This window comes from Mustelus asterias, chromosome 18 (genome assembly GCF_964213995.1).
Source record: "Mustelus asterias chromosome 18, sMusAst1.hap1.1, whole genome shotgun sequence".
Taxonomy (NCBI): domain Eukaryota; kingdom Metazoa; phylum Chordata; class Chondrichthyes; order Carcharhiniformes; family Triakidae; genus Mustelus; species Mustelus asterias.
In genome coordinates, this window is record NC_135818.1 from 60,914,501 (window position 1) to 60,939,099 (window position 24,599).

Sequence of the window (24,599 nt, forward strand, 5' to 3'; positions counted from 1 at the left end):
ACAAAATTAACAACAACCCTTGTCACCTGACCGGCACAGTTTTTTTTTCCATCCTGCCAATGACATCACCCAAGGCTGTGACCATGATTTTAAAAAAACCTCTTAAAGGTACACTAACATGACAGCAGTAAGACTCACACGTGACTTAAAATGTTCTTATTTACATAGTGCTCAGAAAATAAACTGCACAGTTACAGCAAGAAGACATGCCAGCGACCCACTCTGCTTTGTGGGAGAAGGTGGCTGCTGTGGTCAGCCACTTTTATGCGGTACTTCCTTTATTGCCTCGGAAGAGATGAAGACAGTCTGCTCAATTGTGTCAGCTTGCATCTGAGATGAGGTTGGTGGATAGAAGTGCCTATGGGGACATCTCCAAAGGCTGTTGTACCTGCATCACTGAAGGGGAAACCTCAAAAGCTGGGCTTTGCTGTACAGATGCTCCCACTGTCATAGGAACCAAAGAGACTGAGGATGATGAAGGCAGCCCTGAGGAGTGGCGCTCTCATGGTCTTTGGTGACGTTGTTACCCGTTGATGGCTGGAGCACAACTGGCACTCCTTCCAAACCTTTCTGCCACCAGCACTGATGACCTGTCCAAGCTATAGAGTGTATGCACCCTGTGTACATAAATGTGCAGTTTCAGCATGCATTCCAAATGCTGCTACATACGGCTCTCCATGAGATTGGCCCCTCTCTCCTTGGAGGAGCTCATGCATTCATAGCCCTCAGCTATTATGACCACATGAGCTGGATGGGCTCCTCCATTTTCTGTCCATGATACTGCACTGCTTCAGGGAACACAGCTGCTGCTGGTCTTGGTAGAGCCCCCTCTAGTAACTCCTAAGGCCCTGCATCCTCATCTGTGGCAAGTTGCAGAGCTCTGTCTGTCGTCCATCCTCCAAGGGAAACTATCCACAGCTGCCTCGGCCTCAGGCATCACCTCCTGCACATTAGTGCCCTATTCTTCACCCAGTGCCATCCTATCTAAACGTATGTGAGGACCCACTAAGGTGAATGTATTTGTTGGTGGACAGTGCACTTATATGGTGTGACAGTTCTTTATTCGGATCTTGACCTGATGATCAAGAGGGAGACGGTCTTGGTTGGCACACAGAGAGATCATGACAGTCTTAGAAAGCAGAATCCTTTGCAGTGCTGAGGCTTCCCAGTGCAACTCAGTGTTTTGGCATGCTGTTGGACAGGGTGGCATTGCTCTCTGTTATTAACATCTCCACCATGTCCCCAGGCACTGACTATTTCCATTCTTCTATTCTCTATTGGTGTGATGATCTGAAGTTAGGGGTACTCTTCCCCACCTGTATGGACCCTCTCTTGGGAATTTTCTGCCTATTTCCTCTGCAATAACAAAAGAAAGCGTGATAAGGCACTGCCGTCCTCTGACCAATGGCAGCTGCTTCAATTCATTGGAGGATGCATGTTTCAGTGTTAGCAGGTCCTCAGCAGCACTTTGACTCAGATAAAGGGTCAGTAATTTATTTGCACACATAGGACTCCCATGGTCTCGTGTTGCTTTTGCCCTGTGGTTCCTAAGCTAGTGTGTCTGATGAAGGTTGAATACCCAGAGGCCTGTCCTGGGATTTGAGGAAAGCACATGATGGTATTAGGTTGTTGAACCTATTCCTGCACTGGATCTAAATTCTTCTTACCATGCTTTTTCCTGACAGTGACAACAATTGTCCATCTAAGGCTGCTTAGTCTGTGTGGGAGACTTCCTCCTGCCACCATCCAGAAAGAGGACCTCATAGAAACATAGAAGATAGGAGCAGGAGGAGGCCATTTGGCCCTTTGAGCCTGCTCCGCCATTCATCACAATCATGGCTGATCATCCAACTCAATAACCTAATCCTGCTTTCTCTCCATAACCTTCGATCCCATTCGCCCCAAGTGTTATATCTAGCCACCTCTTGAATACATTCAATGTTTTGGCATCAACTACTTTCTGTGGTAATGAATTCTACAGGCTCACCAACCTTTGGGTGAAGAAACCTCCTTCCAGGTTGGCATCTGAAAAATGAGGTCCAGGTTCTCCTGAGATGCTATTAAAATGAAAAATCCTACCCAAAGCTTTCTGTTCTTCACTCTCCGATTACAACTGTGAAATGGTAGTCACAGTAATGGCTGTTGTGGTGAATTTAACTCAGACCTGTACTTCAGTGTTCCACCTTTGGTCCCACGTCCATGACAGTTAGTTGACCGCCAAACCCATCTTCATATCAATTAAAAGGTTTCACCCATGAAACTCAGGGCTCATTCCTATTTCTGGGGGGTGGGGGGAGATGTTCAGGACCTACAAACAATTCAGTTTTACCTTTCCCATGCCCACAGCAAAATTCTAACACAATGTTTTTTCTCTGCCATCTGACAATTTCTCATGAAGGCTGAGCACAAATCTGTCTCTTAAGTTACTGTGAATGTGTAGTTGTGCAAAATAAAGGGCCCATATTTTTAAATGCATCTGTTATTGGTTCTTTTCTTCTCTGCCCGAAGACAGGTCCTTGGCGATTATTCACTAACCCTCAACAGAGTACCATGATATTTTACTACTGGTGAGGTGAGGAGGCAGGCCCTGAGTCTATCTCAGCCAGAATGGGGTAAAAAATAAACCCATGATGTTGAAGTTAATCTAATCCACAAATGAGCCATCAAGCCAATTGAGCTAACTGCATCACCGGCAAACCCCACTTTATCAGTTACAGTTAAAGAGTAGGTTGAACAGGCAGCAAGGAAGTTACAGCCTCTCTTGCAAACTGAACTCCAGCTGGAACCTTGTTTTTAACCTTGTTGCTATAATAAGGACACAGAAGGATATTGCACTTGGAACCTTTATTTTTCAGTTTTACCGTGCACAACAACAGAAAGATTGGAAAGAATGCGAATTACACTTTCACATTACTTTTGGCCATTGCCGTGCCACCTGGCCCAAATGCTTGCAGCCCCAGCCATCATGCATTCCTCCATACACCACTTCCCATCCAAAAGAAACAGAGAAAAATGAAGTGACATGAAAAGTCAAAAGGTTAAAAAAAAACTCAACAGACTTCCAAAAGAGACAAAAGAATCACAAAACAACAGAATAAATAGAGACAATCAGAAACCAGACAAACAACCACTATGAAGATGACACTGACTGGTAAGGCAGACATTATATCCTGCAATATACCCCGAGCAAAGTCATGGAAGAACCATTAGTAATAATATGAAAGTGGAAGATCGCTTCTCAGCCTTTTGGCTAACTTCAAGCGTTGAATCAAGCCCAAGATGGGGTGCAATGCTTTATTTTGGATCTTGTTTGTCTCTTGTAGAGACCATGAATTGTATTCAATTAGAATTTGGTTTGTGGAGAAAGCAAGGAGATGGATTTGGGTCTGCTGTTCCGCTCTGAGCTTTGGCTTTGTAACTTTAAGAATGGAGTAAATTTTAAAAAATAATAAAGTGGAACATCTAGTGCAGGGGTTCTCAACCCTTCTGTTTCTGAGGATCCACCATGTTATGAAAGGTCTATGGACCCCTCTGTTAGACAACACTTTCTTTTTGCATAAAATATAGTTATACAATTACAAAAAAAAAAGTGGCATGTCCTTATATTTCTAATACTTGGCAATTAAGTGCTTCTGAAATTTGAAGCATTTCATAGACTCATTAGACACTGGGCAGAATACTCCCATCCCACCTGTGGCAGGTTTGGTGGCGGGTCAGAGTGGAGAATCGAGCAGGAGCCATAAAGTCAGACATCCACTGGTGTAAAAAATGTTGCAATTCTCCCAATGGTAGGTTGGTCTGGTGGTGTTTGTATTCATTTGCATCTCATGGATGCTCATCAAAACAACTTGCTGCCACAATCCTGTAAGGCCTTCCAATCTTACATTATGCTAGTGGGAAATCATATCAGTCTCAAACCCAACTGATAAAGAGTGGCATGCATATGACTTCTAAGAGACAAGAGCAGTGAAAGATTCAGGAGGTCCCCTTTGTTGTTAGCTTCTTTTTCCTGGAGCCACCTTGTTTTATAATGTATTTATGACAGTTTGATGACCAGCTTTCACGGCCCAGATTTGCTGCCAGTGAGGATCGGAATGGCTCACAACTGAATAAAAAGGCGAGTAAGCCGGCAGTTGGCCGGGATTTGTTTGTACCCGGGGCAGCATCACAAATGAGATATTCTTGCTGCCAGTAGCCGTTAGAGGCGCTGGGGGTAGTCCTCTCCTCTCCATGGCATCCTGCACTATGGCTTTTGGTTTCTCAGTATCAGAACTTTAGGTGACAATGGGTCATCCCTTAAATGCAAGGTCTCCAAATGAACTTAGAAGCAATGATTCCACTGAGCACTTTGGAAGAATTTATGGATCTCAGAACTGAGAACTTCACATCATTGAATTACTTTGCTGATATTATTTCCTTATCTTTGCGATACGTTATGGTTTCTATGACATTCAGAGCACAGATTTGTAAAGAAAACAAGTATCATCACGTGAGATTCAATCATAGAGGATAGTAGCGCAATTATTTTGGGGCCTCCTGTCGTTTTGGGGCCCCATGGCGGGCACGGTGTATTTTGTGTTTCACTGTAAACTGTCCCCGATTGTATAGGACTTTGGTGGGACCACATGTGGAATTCTATGTGCAGATTGGTCTCCATTTCTCAACAAACATATATTAGTTTGGAGGCTGTTCAGCGAACATTCACTAGATTGATTCCTGGGATGACAGCAGTGTCCTATGAAGAGATGCTGAATAAGTTGGGCTATGCTCCATGGAGTTCACAAGAATCTCATAGAAACAGACATAATTCTGAAGGACTTGACAGAGTAGACATTGAGAGGTTGTTTCCCCTGGCTGGGGAATCTGGGAATATCATGATCAAACAAGTGAAGAAGGCTCTCAGTAGAGTGAATAGCTCAACCATGCCGTGTTAACTCGACATCATTATGTGTTATTCTTCCTTGAGGCTTTTCCCTGCCTCAGTGATGCTTTGTAACTACAAAGCTGAAAAATGATTTTTTAAATTAAGATCCCACGGAGGAAGCTTCAGGCCAATCCACATCCAACAACCCACTCTGAAAACTCTGCTCACGTTTTGACAGCTGTGACAAATTCCAGCATAGTAGCTGAGACAATCAACAACATTCCAAAACAATCAACAAAGTTCTAAATAAAACAACACATAGCATTGTGAAAAAAAAGTCAATTCACCTTATCTCCCAATGTTAACATATACTTTAAAAAAACACAGGATCCAGATCCTTGGCAAAAAGGAATCAGTTCCATGGGCCATATCCCATCTGTGTACCAAGTTCTGTTGAAATCCATCCATTTGTTTTTGCGATATATTGTACACCATCAGGGAAGAAAACATTACCACCATCCATCTTGAGTGGCAGAGGCAATCAGGTACAAAAAGAGATAATATTGTACTTATAGAGAAAAGATGCGCCAGAAAGGAAAAGGAAGAAAATAATTAGTTTAAAATTTTACTTTTCAGAAAATAATTTGCAACCTGAAGAAACGAGACTCCATACTTGTAGTAATTAGTTTTTGGTGCCAAAGAGGTGAATTGGCAGTGATGAACACATTTAACATTGTTAAAAGGGTACTTAGGCTTTGGTTACTAGCCTGCAATGGCCTTAGTTTGTATCCATCATGCAAATCATGCAAACTTCATGACATTCAATGCATGTCACTGGTGAGGCTGTTTTGAGAAGCAAAAGCTGAAGTGTGCAACTTAAACAGCAACTTTTGGATACTGCACATCTGGCTCCTGCCTGAAGCATAATTTATTCATGTACAATTAAGAAGGTGAGTCATTAGTCTCACCATCATTTTGACACCAAAATCAGGATCAAATGCAAACCACTCACTGATTATATGTAATGCTGCGTTTTTCCATTTTAAGTATGGACAAAGGATTTCATAATGAGGAAAAAAGTTGCTTTAAAAAAAAACATGTCACATAGAATTATATAGAATTTATGGCACGCAGACAAGCCTAACTGCTCACCAGTGTTAATACTCCACATGAGGATTCTGCCATTCAAGTCATCTTGCCCCAAGTTTGCCCTTCACTCTCAAAGGGTCATGAGTCTGTGGAATTCACTACTCCACAGCGTGGTGGATGCCGAGACGTTGAGCTAAATTTAAAGAAGAGGTGGACAGAATTTTAATTAGTAAGGGTTTTAAGGGCTATGGTAAATGGGCAGGACAGTGGAGTTGAGGCTGAGATGAGGTCAGCCATGATCGTGTTAAATGGCAGAGCAGGCTTGAGGGGCTAAATTGCCTACTCCTGTTCCTAGTTTTTATGGTTTTTATGTTTGTATCAAACTCCCATTAAATGTGTCAATGCTTTTTGTTTCAACCACTCCACATTCCCAGAGCTGTCTGTGTAAAGAAATTCCTTCTAAATTATTTGGTTGGTTACTAGTTATCTTATATTTGTGGCCTGGGTCTGGATTCAACTATGTAGAAAAATGGTTTCTCCACATCCACCCTATCCAACACTTCCAACCAACAAGAATTACATTTTCATATGCGTGAAGTAAGGTTTTATAGACAAGAAGTATGTGCAGGCATAATCTTTTTAATGAGATGTGTACATGTATATACTTGAGTTACTATTGACACTGTGACCAACCTGCATTACCAACTATTGACCCCATTACTGGCTTTGTATTGCGTTATTGACACTGCATAGTTTAAGGTGAAAGATTTAAGGATTAAGATTAAAAACTGCAATTGGGTTAGGTTTAGAAAGCTTTATTGACAACATTGTTGTCACTGGATGCATTTTTAGAAAATAAATAAATATGTAACCTATATATTATTTAGTAATTGTGCATCATTACTAATCATTAGAGGCATCCGGAAACCTAGAACAGGTAAACCTGATGAAAGAGAATTCACTGCTAGTTTTGCCAGTAAGAGTTAGCAGGCAATTTGTTGCCATGTTCCATTGCACATTAGGATCCCCCTATTAAAAGGAAACAGTTTGAAAACCTCCATGTATATTATAGTATGCAGTAATCTTTATGAAAAGCAAATAAATTTCACCATTATTAATGCATGTAACAGCTGATTATAATGTGGGGCTATAGTAGTCTAATGGTTACTGGAATAATAATCGTGAGATTGTGTGTCCAAGCTCCAACCTCCAAGTAATGAAGTTGAATTCAATAACTAATTCGTTGGTTGACACCTGACAAGATGACCATTAATGTCCTGGAGGAGGCCTCTATCTGAACTGGTCTATATAAGGCTGCATTTGATATTGTTTTGTTGTGCTTAAAATTCAATTTCACATCTGTCTATTCTGATCTTAATGATGAGGTCACATGACACCAGGTTATAGTCCATAAAAGCAAATTACTGCGGATGCTGGAATCTGAAACCAAAAGAGAAAATGCTGGAAAATCTTAGCAAGTCTGGCAGCATCTGTAAGGGGAGAAAAGAGCTGACGTTTTGAGTCCAGATGACACTTTATCAAAGCTAAAAGGCATAGCAAGTGGAAGATATTTATACTGCAGGGTGAGGGAATATAGCCACAGAAACCAGGGGAAAAGACTGCTAATGGCAGTCCATAGAGAGAATAAAGGGTGTGAATGGCCAAACAGCAGAGAAGCTAAAATCAAGGGTAAGCTGTGACAGATGAAGGTGTGGGTGGAGGGGTAAAACTCCCCCCCTCTCTTTTCCCTTACTTTATCCCCCTTCCCTTGCCTTTGCTTCCCCGTTTCTAAATTTTACCTCTGTCCCATCCATACCGGCTCGGGTCACTGTCTGTGTGGAGTTTGCACATTCTCCTCGTGTCTGCGTGGGTTTCCTGCGGGTGCTCCGGTTTCCTCCCACAGTCCAAAGATGTGCGGGTTAGGTTGATTGGCCAGGTTAAAAATTGCCCCTTAGAATCCTAAGATGCGTAGGTTAGAGAGATTAGCGGGTAAATATGTGGGGGTAGGGTCTGGGTGGGATTGTGGTCGGTGCAGACTCGATGGGCCGAATGGCCCCCTTCTGCACTGTAGGGTTTCTATGATTCCCTCTCCCCCTCCCCCACATCTTCATCTGTCACAGCTTACCCTCTGATTTTAGCTTCTCTGCTGTTTGGCCATTCGCACTCTTTATTCTCTCTATGGACTGCCAGTAGCAGTCTTTTCCCCTGGTTTCTGTGGCTATGACTCATCTTTCATTCCCTCACCCTGCAGTATAAATATCTCCCACTTTCTATGCCTTTTAGCTTTGACAAAGGGTCATCTGGACTCGAAACGTCAGCTCTTTTCTCTCCTTACAGATGCTGCCAGACCTGCTGAAATTTTCCAGCATTTTCTCTTTTGGTACCAGGTTGTAGTCCAACAGGTTTATTTGAAATCACAAGCTTTAGGAGCACTGCTCCTTCGTCTGACACATTCACATCTCCACATCATGATCTTAATTGTGTTTTCTTTGGTGATTGCTAAATTTAATTCAAAAACAAACAAGCAATTACTTGCACCTTAGCTGTTGCTTTAGGATTTCAAGGGAATATGTTATCCTACAGGAAGTGGGCAGAGTTTGGAAGGTGACCAAGGATGTAATTGAAAAGGTAAGTTTTTAGGAAATTTTTGAAGACAGGGAGACATGTAACAAGTTGGAAGAACTTAAGAAGGGAATTCTAGAATGCAGAGCTAATTAAAATAACACATTATCTTTTGCATATATCTCAAGTGATCAGTAGATGGCGCTATTTGATTGAGAGTCATGTGAAAGCATAAACATTACAATTAAGTGTGTTCTTAACTAAACATTTGTTGATAGAAGAGCCAAAATATCAGTTTGCTATATTTTCAAATAACTGAGATTACAAACTTACTTCAGAAACTCTTTAGTTTAAAGTAGTTGATTTTTTTAAAGTATGCATGCGGTACGTGTATTGGAGACTAAAAAACTGAATATGAAATCCAATATTCTATTAGAAAACTGTCTGTTACTAAGAGATTTTTTAATTTTGTGGGCATAAGTACAAGGGACAAGAAAACAATCCTATCACCCAACTATACAGATGGTGAATATGGGAATATACTCTACAGCAGACTACATAAGTTTACACTTATTTATTAGTGTCACAAGTAGGCTTACATTTACACTGCAATAAAGTTACTGTGAAAATCCCCTAGTCGCCACACTCTGGTGCCTGTTCAGGTACACTGAAGGAGAATTTAGCATGGCCAATGCACCTAACCAGCATGTTTTTCGGACTGTGGGAGGAAACCAGAGCAACCGGAGGAAACCCACACAGACACGGGGAGAACGTGCAGACTTCGCACAGACTGTTACCCAAGCTGGGAATCGAACCCAGGTCCCTGGTGCTGTGAGGCAGCACTGTTAACCACTGTGCCACCTCCGGCAGACTGGAAAGTAGCAAGCGTAATCCCACTATTTAAGAAGGGAGGGAAAGAGAGAATAGTGAACTTTTGACGTCAGTCTAGAATCTATTATAAAGGCACTTAAAATAATGATGTGATTGGTCAGAGTAAACTTAGTGTATGAACTTGGGTCTCTGGTGCTGTAAGGCATCAGTGCTAACCACTGTGTCACCGTGCTATCCCAGGGACTGATTGTTATTCCTATAACACCTGGGTTAAGTCGTACCTCGGTCATTAACCATCAGAGTCTTCTAGTTGTTTCTCTAGAATTACATTGATCAGAACCTCTGGTCTCTGGATCATTAGAGGCCAGATGTATGACTGAAGATGTGCTTGTGGAAGTCTTGATGGCAGACCGAGGTAGAAATTGCCTAGGAAGTTTAAACATTTGATAGGCAATTTCCCTGCTCGCTCTGAACTTCTGAGATAGAGTCAGAGCCTTGGGAGAAATAGTTCCCTAGGAAATGTTAGTTAAAAATTTTAGTTCAACACCTGGATAACAACCAAACCCCCCAGTCAACTAGCCCCTTACCACCCGACTACCCCACCAACCCAATTACCCCCAACTCCCAACTTCCACCTGGCTACCCTCTAAACCAACCAAATACCATCTGACTACAACCCTCGAATGGACACAACTGCCGACCAAAACCCACTCGCTCACTAATGTGTAACAAGAAGGGACAAACCTGCTCCACAAAGAGAGAAGACAGTTCAGAGCTGAAGACCCAGTCAGGGACTCTTCTTTGTTTGAGTACTCTGGAACTTGCAGTTCTGTATGATTAATGATATTGGTTGTCTTGACATCTGCCATTTTGAGAAGATTCAGAGCTAAACAGGCACCTCCGCTCAAGAGAGAAAAAAGCTGGTTACAGATGATGTACATCAGCATGAAGATTTGTTGCTGCTATACCTTAGTGGTTCCAGAATCATGCCTATGACTTGAAGTTGGATTTCTCTGAGTGGTGTGCCATAGTGTCCCATCCTATTGCGCTGAAAGTATTAGTCTGAAATTGCAAGACATTGATTTTGCCTGTGGGGGTGCTTTGTTCCACAATATTGGCTGGTTGCTCTACTGGCTGGTTTGGGTATTGCTTTCGGTGGCCTGAAGTGTCCGTGCCTTTGTTGCCTAACTAGCTGAAATGTTGGTTGGCCTTTGCACCATGATTTATTCTCTCCCCTTAAAATAATCCTGTGCTGCTTGCAGAGGTCTGACTATCTAATTACCTGAATCGTCTTTTCCAGGTTTAGATCTTCCTTTGATTTCAGGGGGTCATAGAGTGTGTCATCCAGTGCTCCTACTATTATTCCATCTCTGATGGGTTACAATTTTAAAGCTCCATAATCATAACTTTCTGCAATCCTGCACAGATCATTGATGAATGAATCGACAGGTTCTCCCGGTTTTTGGACTCTCTTGTTGAATTTATCTTTTTCAAGTATTTGATTGCTTCTAAGATTAAAATAAATGTTGAACAATTTTAGTACCACATTGAGTTTTGTAGATGATTCATTAGTTTCCTGTCTTGTAATAATGTTAAAATCATAGAATCCTACAGCGCAGAAGGAGGCCTTTCAGCCCATCGAGTCTGCACTGACCACAATCCTACCCAGGCCCTATCCCCATAACCTCATACATTTACCCTAGCTAGTCCCCCAGACACTAAGAGGCAATTTATCATGGCCAATCCACCTAAACCGCACATCTTTGGACTGTGGAAAGAAACCGGAGCATCCGGAGGAAACCCACGCAGACACAGGGAGAATGTGCAAACTCCACACAGACAGTGACCCAAGCTGGGAATCGAACCCGGGTCCCTGGCACTGTGAGGTAGCAATGCTAACCACTGTGCCACCATGTCCGCATCAGGCCTACCGAGTAAACAGCATGTTCACTCGCTCTTCTTTTGATTTTTTATTTAAACCCGAAACAATGCTGTATCTTAAGAATTGTTTCCTCCAAAGCTCTCAATCTTGTGATTGATTTGGCCCTTGGATTAGCTTGAATTGCCTCGGAAGCGAGGAATTCTGATCCATGTTCTAAATTTTAGAAGTGTATGTTCTGCTTTAAGAGCTGTCTGAATTAACAGATGGCCATTCGCTCGGGAAAAAAGGATTGTCCTATGCTTGCTTGTTTTGGTGGGCTCCACAACAAAGGTGATGGCGCTCAGCTTGAAAGATTATTCAACGATGTCTGCGTCTATTTACTGCCTGGAGAGTTCGCTTGCCCAGTGTTTTACTTTAAAGTCACAAATTTGTCGAATCCTGGCCTTTGCTTTTTCGCAGCTGAATTTAGAAGTTGTGGTTTCCCTCAGATTCTGTAATTAATTGTTTTCTCCATTTCGGAGCGAGCATGGACACCACACCAGATTTTAGCGATTGCACTTCTTGCAAACTGCACTCCTGATTGAATTATTTAAAGATTTCTCAGTACTTTCTGTCACCTGGAGTTATAAAAGATTTAACTCACCCTGCTGGTTCTGAACTCTGGGATTTGAAGCTGGATTTCCAAAAGTGCTGCAGTGGAGTCTTCTGTTGCAGTGAGGAATTTTAAATCTCTGCCTTCAGCTTTCAAGCCTTTCTTTGGAACTTTTCCAGGCAATTCTTCCCCTGGAGCATCTTTTCAGGTCAGAATGTTTTTTTGCTTTTTTTTTCCTTAGTCTTCTAGCATTTTGGTTTGTCTCTGCATTTTAGTGAGGTTTTGGATTTTTCCATGAGCTGCCACCTTGTTCTGGGGCTCTGGTTACACATCAGTATTTTTGATAAAGTCTTTAGCAGGTTAATTGTAAATCTTTATTAGCTACTAGAAGAGTGTAATCAAGGTACAAGTCTCCATGCTTAGGTCTGCATGTGGCTCAGTCCAACACCACACTAACTCTAGGTGTTGGTCGTGTACTCTCTTACATCATTGTGTGAATGATACTGCACTCAGTTCCACATTAACCTTCTTTATGCCAGAACCTTATACTACATCCATTTCTTCTCCACTTCTTATAATGTAACCAATAATAATATTAGAATCTATTATAATGTAACCAATGGTAATATGCTGTGAGGGTCAGCTGGCCAAGTGACCCAGTAGACAATGTAACCAATGGCAAAATGATGTGATGGTCAGCTGACCTGGTTTAAATAGAAAGCAGGTGGGAAATGTAGGAAGCTTGTGTGGCCTAGGGAGTGGTTTGAATAATGATGTTTCTTTATTAAACCTTTTTCTTTGATTTACTTTGTGAAGTTAGTTCTTTTATTGCTTGCAACAGAAGTATCCTTACTGCTGGATGAACACCAGTAAGTACCCCCTCCCCCCACTTCCTCACCTATTTATCCACTCACCAACTCACATTCTAAAAGATTGGACATTTAAGATTATCAGACAGATATGGCAACTAGTGCTGTAAAAGGGAGGCTTGTCCTCTCTTCCCTCGACTCGATTCCGACGAAGTTCCCTGGGAGTTGCTGTGCTGCACATTTCTATGTCAGCTAGGATTGGAAGATCCTGAAAGAAATCTGCAGCAGCAGTGGCTCACCAAAATCTTCACACATAGCTGCAATGTACCCACCGTTGATGCTGCTCAGAAGATTCAGTCCCAACTATCTTAGTAGGATGAGCTTTGCTATGGAAATAGCAGTGTCAATGTAAAGAAAGGTTGAAAATCTTTTGCTCTGTGAGACAACATAAATATAGCATAACCGGTAAGCAACCAAATAAAGAATTTAGAAATAATTTCAGACAGTTCTGGGAATGTGGAATTTGCTGTCACTTGGAATGGTTGAGGCAAGCGTTGACACAATTAATGGTTCTCGTTATTATTTACATGCAAATTGGATAGCAACCTCTGGCAAGGACACATCTTCAGTTCAACATTCTTAAGCTGTGCAAAAATGGCATTCTGCCGATATAGTTCTCTATTGAAATGTATTTGACAGCATGCGATTTCTATACTACTGGCGTTCACTCTGTTAATGCAGTCTAAGTACCCTTTTTAACAGCTTGCAATTCTTAATTGTTAACAAACAACCTCTGGCACTGAAAATTAACTTTAACAATTGTGAAATCTCATTTCTTAAGAGTTTTATTATAGTTGGAGATTTGCTAAGATTAAATTTTTTAAAAATTAAGACTTTTTTTCTGTTTCTTTTATATCTCCCTTTCTTAATCTAATCTTTTCCCCTTTATCTCACTTGCTATATTTGATTTGGTGTTAAATTCACTGTTTAATTTATACTTCCTGGTTCAAGTTTTGCACTGTTTATTAACTCTTCTTCAACCTGATTGGTTGCAGAGGTGCATGGTTTCTTGACTTGTTGACATGGGTCCCTTTAAAGGGTGTTGCACCATTCGGATATCTCACTGATAGCAACTTACCATGCAGAACCTCTTGTCTGGGCAAATACACACCCAAAAAACAGCTGGAGCTGCCATTTGTTTGCAGCCTACTGCGTGAGTTTTCTCCGGCTGCTCTGGTTTCCCCCCCAGACTCCAAAGATGTGTGGGTTAGGTTGATTGGCCGTGCTAAATTGCCCCTTAGTGTCAGGGGGATTAGCAGGGTAAATATGTGGGGTTACGGGGGTAGGGGCTGGTGGGATTGTTGTTGGTGCAGGCCCGATGGGCCGAATGGTCTCCCTCTGCACTGTAGGGATGCTATGATTCAAAAGCTGACCCATTGAGTTTATCCACTTAGTAGCTTGGCCGTACAGACAAGGAATGTACCAGATTTAGGCTGTGCTGGGTTAGTTAGTTTCAACAAAAAATATTGTGTTAGCAACATTATGGGTTCCTGCCCATTCTGGAAGCTCCAGTAGGCATGATGTGGAGATGCCGGCGTTGGACTGGGGTAAACACAGTAAGAAGTTTAACAACACCAGGTTAAAGTCCAACAGGTTTATTTGGTAGCAAAAGCCACACAAGCTTTCGAGGCTCTGAGCCCCTTCTTCAGGTGAGTGGGAATTCTGTTCACAAACAGAACTTATAAGACACAGACTCAATTTACATGAATAATGGTTGGAATGCGAATACTTACAACTAATCCAGTCTTTAAGAAACAAAACAATGGGAGTGGAGAGAGCATCAAGACAGGCTAAAAAGATGTGTATTGTCTCCAGACAAGACAGCCAGTGAAACTCTGCAGGTCCACGCAACTGTGGGAGTTACAAATAGTGTGACATAAATTCTGATTCTAGGATCGCATGATAAAGACTCAGGAGGAAAAAAGCAGAAATATTTATGTGAAATAGTGTGACATAAACCCAATATCCCGGTTGAGGCCGTCCTTGTGTGTGCGGAACCTGGCTATCAGTTTCTGCTCCGCGACTCTGCGCTGTCGTGTGTCGCGAAGGCCGCCTTGGAGAACGCTTACCCGAATATCAGAGGCCGAATGCCCGTGACCGCTGAAGTGCTCCCCAACAGGAAGAGAACAGTCTTGCCTGGTGATTGTCGAGCGGTGTTCATTCATCCGTTGTCGCAGCGTCTGCATAGTTTCCCCAATGTACCATGCCTCGGGACATCCTTTCTTGCAGCGTATCAGGTAGACAACGTTGGCCGAGTTGCAAGAGTATGTACCGTGTACCTGGTGGATGGTGTTCTCACGTGAGATGATGGCATCTGTGTCGATGATCCGGCACGTCTTGCAGAGGTTGCTGTGGCAGGGTTGTGTGGTGTCTTGGTCACTGTTCTCCTGAAGGCTGGGTAGTTTGCTGCGGACAATGGTCTGTTTGAGGTTGTGCGGTTGTTTGAAGGCAAGAAGTGGGGGTGTGGGGATGGCCTTGGCGAGATGTTCGTCTTCATCAATGACATGTTGAAGGCTCCGGAGGAGATGCCGTAGCTTCTCCGCTCCGGGGAAGTACTGGACAACGAAGGGTACTCTGTCCACTGTGTCCCGTGTTTGTCTTCTGAGGAGGTCGGTGCGGTTTTTCGCTGTGGCGCGTTGGAACTGTTGATCAATGAGTCTAGCGCCATATCCTGTTCTTATGAGGGCATCTTTCAGCGTCTGGAGGTGTCTGTTGCGATCCTCCTCATCCGAGCAGATCCTGTGTATACGGAGGGCTTGTCCGTAGGGGATGGCTTCTTTAACGTGTTTAGGGTGGAAGCTGGAGAAGTGGAGCATCGTGAGGTTATCCGTGGGCTTGCGGTACAGTGAGGTGCTGAGGTGACCGTCCTTAATGGAGATGCGCGTGTCCAAGAATGCAACCGATTCCGGAGAGTAGTCTATGGTGAGCCTGATGGTGGGATGGAACTTGTTGATGTCATCATAGAGTTGTTTCAGTGATTGTTCACCATGAGTCCAAAGGAAGAAAATGTCATCGATGTATCTAGTGTATAGCACCGGTTGAAGGTCCCGTGCGGTGAAGAAGTCTTGTTCGAACCTGTGCATGAAGATGTTGGCATATTGAGGTGCAAATTTGGTCCCCATGGCTGTTCCGTGTGTCTGGATGAAGAACTGGTTGTTGAAGGTGAAGATATTGTGGTCCAGGATGAAGCGGATGAGATGTAAAATTGCATCTGGAAACTGGCAGTTGTTGGCGCTGAGCACTGAGGCAGTTGCAGCAATGCCATCGTCATGGGGGATGCTCCAGTAGGAGCAGAGTCAATGACTTTCGGAGAACAAAGGAGGGAAGAAAGTCCGTGAAAATATAAAAGTGTGGACTCCTTATATGTTGATGCTCCATGCCACACAACTTCCGAACAACTAGAATAATCTACTTTTCAGAAATACACCTGGGTGATTTATGCCTTAAACCCTGTTTACAATTCTACTGCTCTAACTGTAATTTCCAAACTATTAATTACAAAATATAGCAAATGTTCTCTGTTAACAATAGAAGTATTCAATACAAATTTTATCAGCCTATTATATGAAAGAGAAGGAAATACAGTGAAATGCAAGCTGATGAGAAAACCAAAGCAGTTTTTAATGTATATTTTGCATATAATGTATTGTGACCCAGTTGTTATTAACAGTTACTGAGGTTGTAATTTCAGCACATTACTTTGCATTAAAATGTTAATATATTTATTATTTATTAGCGCATTTCTTGTGGCTTTCCTCATAAATGGATAGTATGATATTTTTGGTGCAAGCACTCTGCAGGTAAGAAGCTAATTAGCTAACTTTTCCTTTTTTAAAGTTGTTTTGCACCTATAACGAAGTGTGATAGGTGAAACATGCAAGACTGATTTTATATTTTCACTCATGGGAAACCTTTTTAAAATAAGCACAGGAATGTCACAATATAGCATGCTTAATGTATTGTTCTGTTGCTTGATGAAATGATATCCCTTTAATTCTATGAAAACCGAGCAAGGTCAATTAGAGAGTCCTCACCTTGGTAGTTGACAATCGTAGGACTCCTGTGAAGTGCAGAGTCTCAATGCAACTGGCCTCTGTGCTAAACACCAATCGACAAATGTGCTGTTGACAGAAAGCAAACCAAGGTTACAGAGCATTTTTCATAATGACTCACAAGGCAGCTCACCATCATTTTCTCAACACAATAAATGGCCTAGTCAGTGAAGCCCACATCCCAAGAATTAATAAAAGAAAACATACAGATGAGACCGTGAAAAAAGAACGCATGGGTGAGTTGCATGAATTTTTGAAAGTCTTACATTTAAGGTAATTACCCAAAATCTTAATTTTTGACGTAAAGAGTCATTCATTTTCAAGATTTAAGATACTTTGTAGTGATGTGCAATGTGGGATCGCATGGTGCAGTGAAATTGTCCTTTACCTTTGGAACTAGGGATATTTAGTTTTCTCCATGGAATCGTAGAATCATGGGCCAGAATTCTACCGCCACGCCTGCCCCACAGAAAGGAATTCTCTGTTGGCCTCAGGTGGGATTTTACAAGCCTCGTCTGAGCGATGTCATAAAATACCGGCCATGATTTGTAATATATCTCTCTCATAAGGCAATTGTATTGCTGGCCTTACCTTACACCTTAGCAAATGTTATGGATCAGACAAATATCTTTCCTGACTTCTGCGCACCACTGCTTAAACAATTGTTTTGAATATTGTACTGTGAATTTTATTTGAAAGGTGGATAATCACTTCAGGCCTGTCTTCATTTAACAAGCCTACTATTGAGATTCTTAAAAAGTATTCAAAATCATAAGTGGCCTGAACAGGGTGGATAGGGGAAAACTGTTCCATCGGTGGAAGGATCCTGAACCAGAGAGCACATATTTAAGGTAATTGGTAAAAGAAGCTACAGCAATATGAGAAAAAAACTTTTTCACACAGCAAATGGTTAAGGTCTGGAATGCATTGCCTGAGAATATGATGGGGGTAGGTTCAATTAAGGTATTGAAGGGGGAATTATATGATGATTTGAACAGAATCAATGTGCAGGGTTATGGGAAGAGGCAGGAGAATGGCACTAGGCGAGATGCTCATTCAGAGATCCAGTCCAGACGTGATGGGTTGAATGGCTTCCTTCTGCGCATTAACAATTCTGTGATCCTGTGAAATGCTATAGTTCAAATTCCATATGTGTGACTAGTAATGATATTCCACGATTGCCTTGTCCTTAGGTGGAATCAGATAAAGGAAGATGTGGTATTCAATCCCACCACCAACAACCTCCAGTTGCTGGGCTCTCTGAAAATGATGATGGACATTCAATTCATGCATGTATTTTCCTGATTTGCAAATGATGGGAAATCATTATAATATCTCCTATATTTATGTTAAAGCAATGCTGAACACTAGGAATGCCATGAGTTCCTGCTGCAATAGTGGTGGGGCTGGATTGTAACCATTCCCTCCATTCCAATTTTGCAAAATATTTTTAAAGCCAATTTTTTTTTTCGCTTTCCCAGTGGCAGGCAACTTGGCTGTAGGGATCTGAGGCATGGAGCAGTGATTTCCCTCTCTACCTTTTAAACAAACTTTCTGACAGAGGTGGAAATCTCATCAGGAGCTTGGTGCAAATATTTGAATGACCCTGAAACTGGGAAGCCAGCTCAAAGGAGGAGCAGATCCTGCTAAAGTTGTGACAGCATAGTGGCAGGAAACAAAATTGGGCCCAGAGTAGATGCTCTGGATTTTGTAAATATTTTAAATTGCAACAAAATCTTCCGAATGTCATCTGAATAATTTTCAGTGGATTGATTCCTAATGATTGATCATTTGTTAGTTTGACTGGAGACCAATCTTGTGCCTCCTGATGCGCTGCATCTATTTTTGTTTGTGCAACTGTTTTGATTACCCTTGTCCAAATATTTTATGAAAGTAACCATTTTTGATAAGGAAATAATTTGAGTGAGGGGATTATAGAATCATGGAATCCTACAGTGCAGAAGAAGGTCATTCGGCCCATCAAGTCTGCACCGACCACAATCCCACCCATGTCTTATCCCCACAACCCCATGCCTTTCCCCTGCTCATCTCCCTGATACTAAGGGTCAATTTGGCATGGCCAATCCACCTAACCTGCACATCATTGGACTGTGGGAGGAAACCCGCGCAGACATAGGAAGAATGTGCAAACTCCACATAGAAAGTGACCCAAGCCGGGAATTGAACCCAGGTCCCTGGCACTGTGAGGCAGCAGTGCTAATCACTGTGCCACCCATTAATTTACAACATCATCTCCTGATCGTATCCCTCAGTTTAAAAGTTCAAACCCTTACTACTCATGTAGAGATGATCTTGTAGAATTCCAGTAATCATTATGAACATTTAAATATAACAATTACAATAGATGTGCTCATCCATGTTTAGTATTAGCATAGAATGTGAAGTCTTTTTTTTTCTATTATTTTTGTATATAAGAGCTCACAAAAATTGAATCTATTGTTCTGTTAATTGCTACTGATTATCTGTTGCTTATTCTAATAAGCCTATTGTGTAGTTTTTAACCTGAGCAATGAATTGATATAGTATTTTGTTTTCCAAAGTCTGAAAAATCACAAGAGGTTCTGTGTGACTCTTAGACAATGCTACATTCTCAACATCATGCATGTGAAGTCACACTGTACTTTGTATCGAGCAAGAATTTATAGGAATGGTCTTTCAGAGTGTAAGATATCCAAGTGAAGCCTACAACCACTTGCTGGACACTGAGGCTGAACCATTCTGTTTGCACCTTCAACTTTCTATTTGATCCTGAGGCTGACCTTCTGACTCCACATCCATCACATCAAGATTGTCTGCTTCCACCTCCATAATATCAACCATCCCCTGACCTCAGTTTATTTGCAATTGAAATTCTCATATTTGGTTTTTTTAAAACCTTCAGTTGTGATTATTCCTGGCTGGCACTCTTCCCATAAACTTGAGCTCATTCAAACCTCTACTGCCAATATCCTAGCTTGCACAGTCTCATTCACCAATCACTCATGCTGACCTATATTGCCTCTTGGTCCGGTAACACCTTAATTTTAAAATTTTCATGCACGTGTCCAAATCCCTACACGGCCTTGCCCCTCCCTATCTCTTTGTCTTCTCCAACACCCTTCACTTCTTTAATTCTGGCCTCCTGCGCCGACATGCCTTGAGCTGCTTAGACCCTAAACTCTGCAGTGCCCTCCTCAAACCTCAGTCTCCATCTTCTTTTTCCACCTCCTTCAAACCTACCACTTTGACCAACCAGCCTGCCCTAATATCTCTTGATGTAGCAAATTTTAGTTTTCTTGTGATAAGCACCATGATTGCATCTTGCAGACCCGATCCTTACTCTTAACGGCTGGGACACCCCGCTGTTTCAACATAGAACATAGAACAGTACAGCACAGAACAGTACAGCACAGAACAGGCCCTTCGGCCCACGATGTTGTGCCGAGCTTTATCTGAAACCAAGATCAAGCTATCCCACTCCCAAACAACAAATTATTTTTACATACATCTTTAGTGTAATAAATACTTATCATGGTGCTTATCACAAGAAAACTAAAATTTGCTACATCAAGAGATATTAGGGCAGGCTGGTTGGTCAAAGTGGTAGGTTTGAAGGAGGTGGAAAAAGAAGATGGAGACTGAGGTTTGAGGAGGGCACTGCAGAGTTTAGGGTCTAAGCAGCTCAAGGCATGTCGGCGCAGGAGGCCAGAATTAAAGAAGTGAAGGGTGTTGGAGAAGACAGAGATAGGGAGGGGCAAGGCCGTGTAGGGATTTGGACACGTGCATGAAAATTTTAAAATTAAGGTGTTACCGGACCAAGAGGCAATATAGGTCAGCATGAGTGATTGGTGAATGAGACTGTGCAAGCTAGGATATTGGCAGTAGAGGTTTGAATGAGCTCAAGTACAGACATGGATAACACATGCACTCTCTCCAAACACAGTGTGCCCATGTAAAATGCAGACAGGTGGGCAATACATAGAAATCATGTCATGGACCTTCACCCTATCCCACCAGCAGGGAAATTAGTCATTGGTTTAACTTTTTAGCCAGAGGATGGCACATTTCATGGTCTCACTGGTGCACTGGAGTTTGATTTTATTTGATTTATTACTGTCACATGTATTGGGATACAATTAAAGTATTGTTTCTTGTGAGCTATACAGACAAAACATTCTGTTCGTAGAGTACATAGGGGAGAATGAAGAAGGTGGTTAAGAGTTATAGAGGTTTACAGCATGGAAACAGGCACTTCGGCCCAACTTGTCTATGCTGCCCAGTTTTTACCACTATGCTAGTCTCAATTGCCAGCGTTTGGCCCATATCCCCCTCTACTCATGTATCTGTTAAAATGCTTTTTAAAAAACAAAATTGTAACCACCTCTGCTACTACTTCTGGCAGACCGTTCCAGACACTCACCACCCTGTGTGTGAAAAAATGCCCCTCTGGTGCAGAATATAGTGTTGCAGTGACCGATAGAATGAAGAGAAAGATCAGCCTAATGTGTGATACCAATTATCGGTACTGGGCTGCAGAGTGAATGGAACCAAACGAGACTGCGTCTGTACAACCATATCTGATACCGATTTGAAATAAATGGGAAAATTTCCCGTGCCCTGAGAATATTTCAGTGCACCAGTTTCTAGGCTCAAGTCTACAGCCATCCAGCAGGAACGTGCTCCTAAATTTTGCCCTGTGACAGCATCCTGTAACATTTCCGGAGTCACGTCGTCACATCATGTATATACGTCACTACGTGCCGTGCGTGCACGACGTCACCACGCCCTGGACAAGTCAACGGTTTACGCAGGCGCCCTGAGTTACATCCGGGCTCGGGTAGGATGAATCCTAAATTACAACATGGCGACCGAGGGAGGAGGGAAGGAGATGAACGAAATCAAAACTCAGTTTACTACCAGGGAAGGTGTTTATAAAGTGTTGACCCACTCCGAGTACAGCCGGCCGAATAGGGTGCCTTTTAATTCCCAAGGATCCAATCCAGTCAAGGTGTCATTCGTAAATGTGAACGACCAGTCCGGCAATGGGGACAGAATCTGCTTTAATGTGGGCCGGGAGTTGTACTTTTACATTTACAAAGGCATAAGGAAGGTAAACATCGGGGTGTTTTGCATGTGTTTGGGCGCTGGGAGCGCGGGGAAGCAAATGGCGAGCAAGGCCTTAAAAAAAGTATCTGCACATAGGTGTGATAGTGTACAGTACCTGGTTGGCAATCAGTTGTTATTGCGGGTGTTGAGGGTGGGAGCTCACCCCTTAGGCTAGCTTGTCACCTATACCCCCGCCCCCAAACAGTTATGCAAGTAGCGTTCAGTTTGCAAATACGTTTGGATCAGTGCAATGGATTTGTAATCGAGTGTCTGGAGAGATTCCATTCCCTTTATATTCAAGAGTTCATTTTGCGTATTTAATGTATTATGCTTTATACAAAAATTTAATCATTTCTTCGAGCGTTTTCGCTTTATTTCATTAAAAAACAGTATAATAAGTAATCGCTGTGGTTTAAATCGTTTTCTAAAATGTCAAACGATCGCAGTTTAATTCTGTAAATAATGGGTGTAAGATTAAAAACGATCTGGGATTTTCTTTAGCATCTTTTAAAACTTCAGTTGAACGAAAATAATGTCACTGATTTTGAACATAGTATCTTTTCAAAATGTAATGCGAATGAAGTTGATTTGTGCGGGAGTGGGTAGGAAGGTTAGCAGATGCATCCAGTAAGGCTATCTCTCTCAATGTATGACCTTTTTACAAGGCACCAGACATTAAACTCAATTTTGACATGTTTTCTGCCATTTTCCAAAGGTGGCATGGCGTGACATGTCTTACAGCTTTATAAATATTGCAATTTGCTTGATAGGATTATATAACTTTGCACATATGGTTATTTACAGGGTTCAAATGTTCTCCTCGTCCCAAGGTTCAAATGCAGCTGTTTATTTTTTAATTAACAGAATATATTCACTTAATATTAATGTACAGAGAGTATCAGAGGGTGAGATGAAGAGACAGGTCACTTCATTTGAATGTGTCTACTTCGCCTTTTTTTTAAACAATGGGAGAAAGTGAGGCAATAAGAAAACAAAGTGGGGGAAAATGTGCATTTCTTGAGGTTACAATATCTCAAATGGTGAGTTTGACATTGTATTAATATTCTGTGTATGTGGGAGGCAGCAACCTGGAAGAAAGATTGTTTCACACCACCAGAGTTATTTAACTATTGAGGAAAAAAGGTAGAAAATGCAGAAGGACTTTGTAGGATGTGGTGAATTATTGAGAACATACAATTGCTTTATTGATATAGGTGATGGGGAAGGAAATATCATCTGAACATTGGACAAACTAAAAATGTGAAATTAGAATTTCATCAATTGCATTTTTACAGAAAGGGATTCGAATGTTTAAATTTGCAGATTGAGAGAGACAGTTGCAGGGCGATACATTTAAAAACAATCTATAGCAAATATTTTATAAAGCTAATAAAGTATACATGAGCTGTCTACTGGCTTTGTAATGAAGACTTCATAAACAGCAAGGTAACCATTTTTGGTAATCAGTTTGTTGCATTTGACTTGATCGCAATCATTAAAATCTGTACATAATATTGATTGTGGAAGCATAATAGTTCCCATTTTTCTCAGGTGATTTGTAATCTCCCCTCCATATATTTTGGATTCTAAGATTGAGCTGCTGCGATGTGATTGATCTTAGAAATTATACAATAACTAAACAAGTCAGTATCCACTAGGTATTATTACATCCTACCAGGTGGACTTTTGCCATGTGTTGATTTGTTTTAAATATTTTATAGGTTTCAATAATGTAAAATATATAAGCTTATTTTGCTTTTCCCCTTTTCCCACTTTTTAACTTATTTGTGTCTCCTTGAAGCATACACCATTCCACTGATAGGTGATTTCCACCATGATTACTGATAATGTTTTACTTGATATTGTTGTGTCCTCATTTGGTGGGTGTGCAAGTAAGCAAGATTTTTATTGGGTTGAGATGTTTATCAAGATAACTTCTGCCAGAAGCTCATAGCCAAGTTAACTTTCTGTGGCAGACTCGGTGAAATAATCTCTGAGACAATCAGATCTGAAGCACACTAGAGCACTGTTGATGGTCAATCAGCTAATCTGGCTTACTAACTGGTACTTGGAGAGGTAGACCTGTCATTCAAGTCTGAAATGCTTTCTACTTTTCCAGACACCCAACCCTGTGTACACCGTGCGCTTGGATGGAGAAACAGTACTCTGTGCTAGTAGATGATGTGGTTCATGCTGACTAAACTCCACTGTTACCTGGTGGATATTTAAAGATTGTGGGGGAGGGGTGGGTGCAGTGCACGGGTTGCAATTCCTAAGTCATAGCTCTGTAAGTCTGCACCTAAGTTCGCTGGATTTAGGTAAGTGAGGAGTCCTCCTAAAGGATAAAATATACACTCAATACTGAATAAAGAGAAAGTCCACTACTGGATTTCTCCACAGCTTGGCTTGGAGACTTGAATTTAGAATGAGGAGCTTTTTCTATGTACGGCACCTAGCTGACCAAAAGAAAATTCAACGACTAAATGGTGCGCAAGAACAGTCCAAAGTGACAGATTTCCCTCTGTGCTGTGTGAAAACACTAAGTCTGACTTGGTGCCCAAAATCTAATCAAAAATATGTTTAAGTGTAAAACCTATACTGTAAGATTTCTAGTAAATTACAAAACCAATCGAGAATGCAAAGCAAAATGACTGATCCAGAACACACTTCCTTTTGAGTCAGAAGATTATGGGTTCAAGTCACACTTTAGAACTTGAGCACATAATGAAGTTGACCCTTCAATGAAATACTG

General features: G+C 41.7%; 1 protein-coding gene across 1 annotated transcript in view; it reads left to right on the top strand.

Moving 5' to 3' along the window:
* Positions 1-21,570: 21,570 nt before the first annotated feature.
* Positions 21,571-24,599, top strand: part of wdr20a (WD repeat domain 20a) — a 57,419-nt gene continuing 54,390 nt past the window's right edge. The window contains exon 1 of the mRNA XM_078234138.1: positions 21,571-21,851. Within this exon, the coding sequence (XP_078090264.1) occupies positions 21,603-21,851 (249 nt within the window). The 5' untranslated portion in view covers positions 21,571-21,602. The remainder of the gene's footprint in view (positions 21,852-24,599) is intronic.